Here is a 2,158-nt window from a genome sequence, read left to right as displayed (position 1 = left end):
CCCTCTCTGCTCGCATTAAACCCTCGCCCGTATCCGCGGTTACTCGATCCTTTCATCGCGGTCGATTGTTCCGCACCCCCTCTCCCCTCAAAAAGCGATCCTCCCCTGTCCGCAAACAGCGAAGAGCGTTTAATATCTGTTTCCATGAAACGGACGCGGATGAATAGGAGCGGACTTTTGATTGGAGTTGCGGAAGACTCGGGGAAGATGGTCGGTTTTGGGATGGGTCGGTTTGGAGATTTGTCACCGGGAATTGTATCTCCGATAATATTGGCCATTGGTGAGAAGGGGTGAGATATGTGTGGTTTGGGTTACGATGGAGTGACAGGTGTTGCGTTCGAAAAGCAGCAGGAAAGAAAATTATTGATGTTAAGGATAGGGGATTAAATGTAGGGAAGAAAAGTTGAATTATTTCTTTTGATTCGATTGAATATTATAATGATATATATATTTATTAAATTTTGTATAATTTAATGTGGTATTTTAATTAATAAAAATTTGATGGTAGATGGAATGTTGTGAAAATATCATGAATTACTTTTTCTAGCAAGAAAACAAGAAAGAGCACAATTTTTTTCATTTCTTATTTCGAAATAAAACTTTTTTCGTTTGCCAGAAAAAAAATCGATTTTGAATATTCTTCGAATATGAATTATATATCATTAACAAATTAATATCACGTGTAAAGTTTAAATATTATAGTGTATATAATATACATAGAGAAAGCTGAAAATTCTATAAAAATTAACTCGAAACTTTTGCTTCAATACAGAATCATTCCTTTCTCGATCGTATTATAAACAATGGAATCCTTGTATTTAACTCGATAGAGAAAAAAATTATACATGGAATATCAACCTTACCCTTATTCACTGTTCGTTCCTACCTTATTTTTTCCAATTTTTTTCGATCGATGATAAATATTATCCAGAGCCAAAGAAAATTTATCCGCACGTAATAAAACGACACGCTCGCGATCAACGCTCGTGATCCCTCCCTGGATGAAAAGAGGGAGGAAAAAAAAACGAAGGGATAAAAATTTCTTTTTTTCGAACACGTCAAACGATCACGCGCCATCTGATTACGAGATTAGAGAGATGGTTCCGGTGCAATCGCCGCGAAACATTTGGGGCGTGGACCGCAGGCCAAACAGAACCGTCTGCCAATGAATAACGGCCGATGTGATGCGCAATCGTGCGCGCATAATTTTCGGAAAACGCGAATAGTATAATGCGTAATGACGGGGGGCGAACCGCGCGCACGGCCATAGAGAATTTTCGAGATTCGAAGCGGCCACTGTAAATCTCGTCCCTCCCTTTCCAGGTCTGCTCAGGCTGCAGCAAATCTATCAGGGTTTGAAGCCGGGGAACGAATCGTTTCAGGTCGAAACGGTGAAACGAATACAAAATATGTCCGAGGCGATCGATTTCTTGCGCAGTTTGGAGGAATTGAATAGGTGAGTGTGCAAATTTTTTTCTTTTTTCTTTTCCATCTCTAGATTACATTTTCAACGATCGATTCTGAAAGAAATTGGCTTCGATTCGATATATAAATGATCGAAGGGAATATATGAAGAAATTTATTCGAGAAGAGTTTTTTTTTTTTTTTTTTTTTCAAATTGATGCTCCATTTGATTTCCAGGATTAATTCGGGATCGTTGAATATATCTGCATTGTTATTTTCATTAAAAAAAAAAAAATAAAAAAAAAAAAGGGAGAAAATTCAATCGTAGCTTAAAAATAAAGCCGTGATCCAATAAAGATCAATAACTTCAATACAGAATTTTTTAAAAAAAGATAAACAAATTTGCGCGATATCGATAAGTGAAAAATTCGATTTCGATCATCTTCAAATTCTTAAATTCTAAAATTATAAAGTATAAAATTCAAACAAATTTAACTCGATAGAAAATTTATTGTTACTTATTATTATTATTATTGTATTTTTATTGTATTGTATATTTATTATTATTATTATTTATTATTATTTATTAAAATTATATATAATTAAATATTTGATGAAATTTGCTTATTTTTCGTCTTACTTTTTTTGTTTTTTTCCGGAAAGAAATTATCTCGTGGAATGAAATAAAATATGTTTCATAGTATTTAAAAAGCTTTGTTTCTCGTATAGCCAAAGTCTCTTTGGTAAAGCGTGA

At 34.2% G+C, this 2,158-nt stretch overlaps 1 protein-coding gene across 2 annotated transcripts in view; it reads left to right on the top strand.

Moving 5' to 3' along the window:
• Window positions 1–2,158, top strand: part of LOC102677163 (glutamate receptor 1) — a 286,138-nt gene that overhangs the window by 259,402 nt on the left and 24,578 nt on the right. For both annotated transcript variants that reach the window (XM_006618951.2, XM_006618952.2), the window contains exon 5: window positions 1,324–1,456. In XM_006618951.2, the coding sequence (XP_006619014.1) occupies window positions 1,324–1,456 (133 nt within the window). The remainder of the gene's footprint in view (window positions 1–1,323; window positions 1,457–2,158) is intronic.

This window comes from Apis dorsata, unplaced genomic scaffold (assembly GCF_000469605.1).
Source record: "Apis dorsata unplaced genomic scaffold, Apis dorsata 1.3 scaffold_382, whole genome shotgun sequence".
Taxonomy (NCBI): Eukaryota; Metazoa; Arthropoda; class Insecta; order Hymenoptera; family Apidae; genus Apis; species Apis dorsata.
The sequence above is the reverse complement of the archived record's forward strand: the minus strand, read 5'-3'. Positions and strand labels throughout refer to the sequence as shown.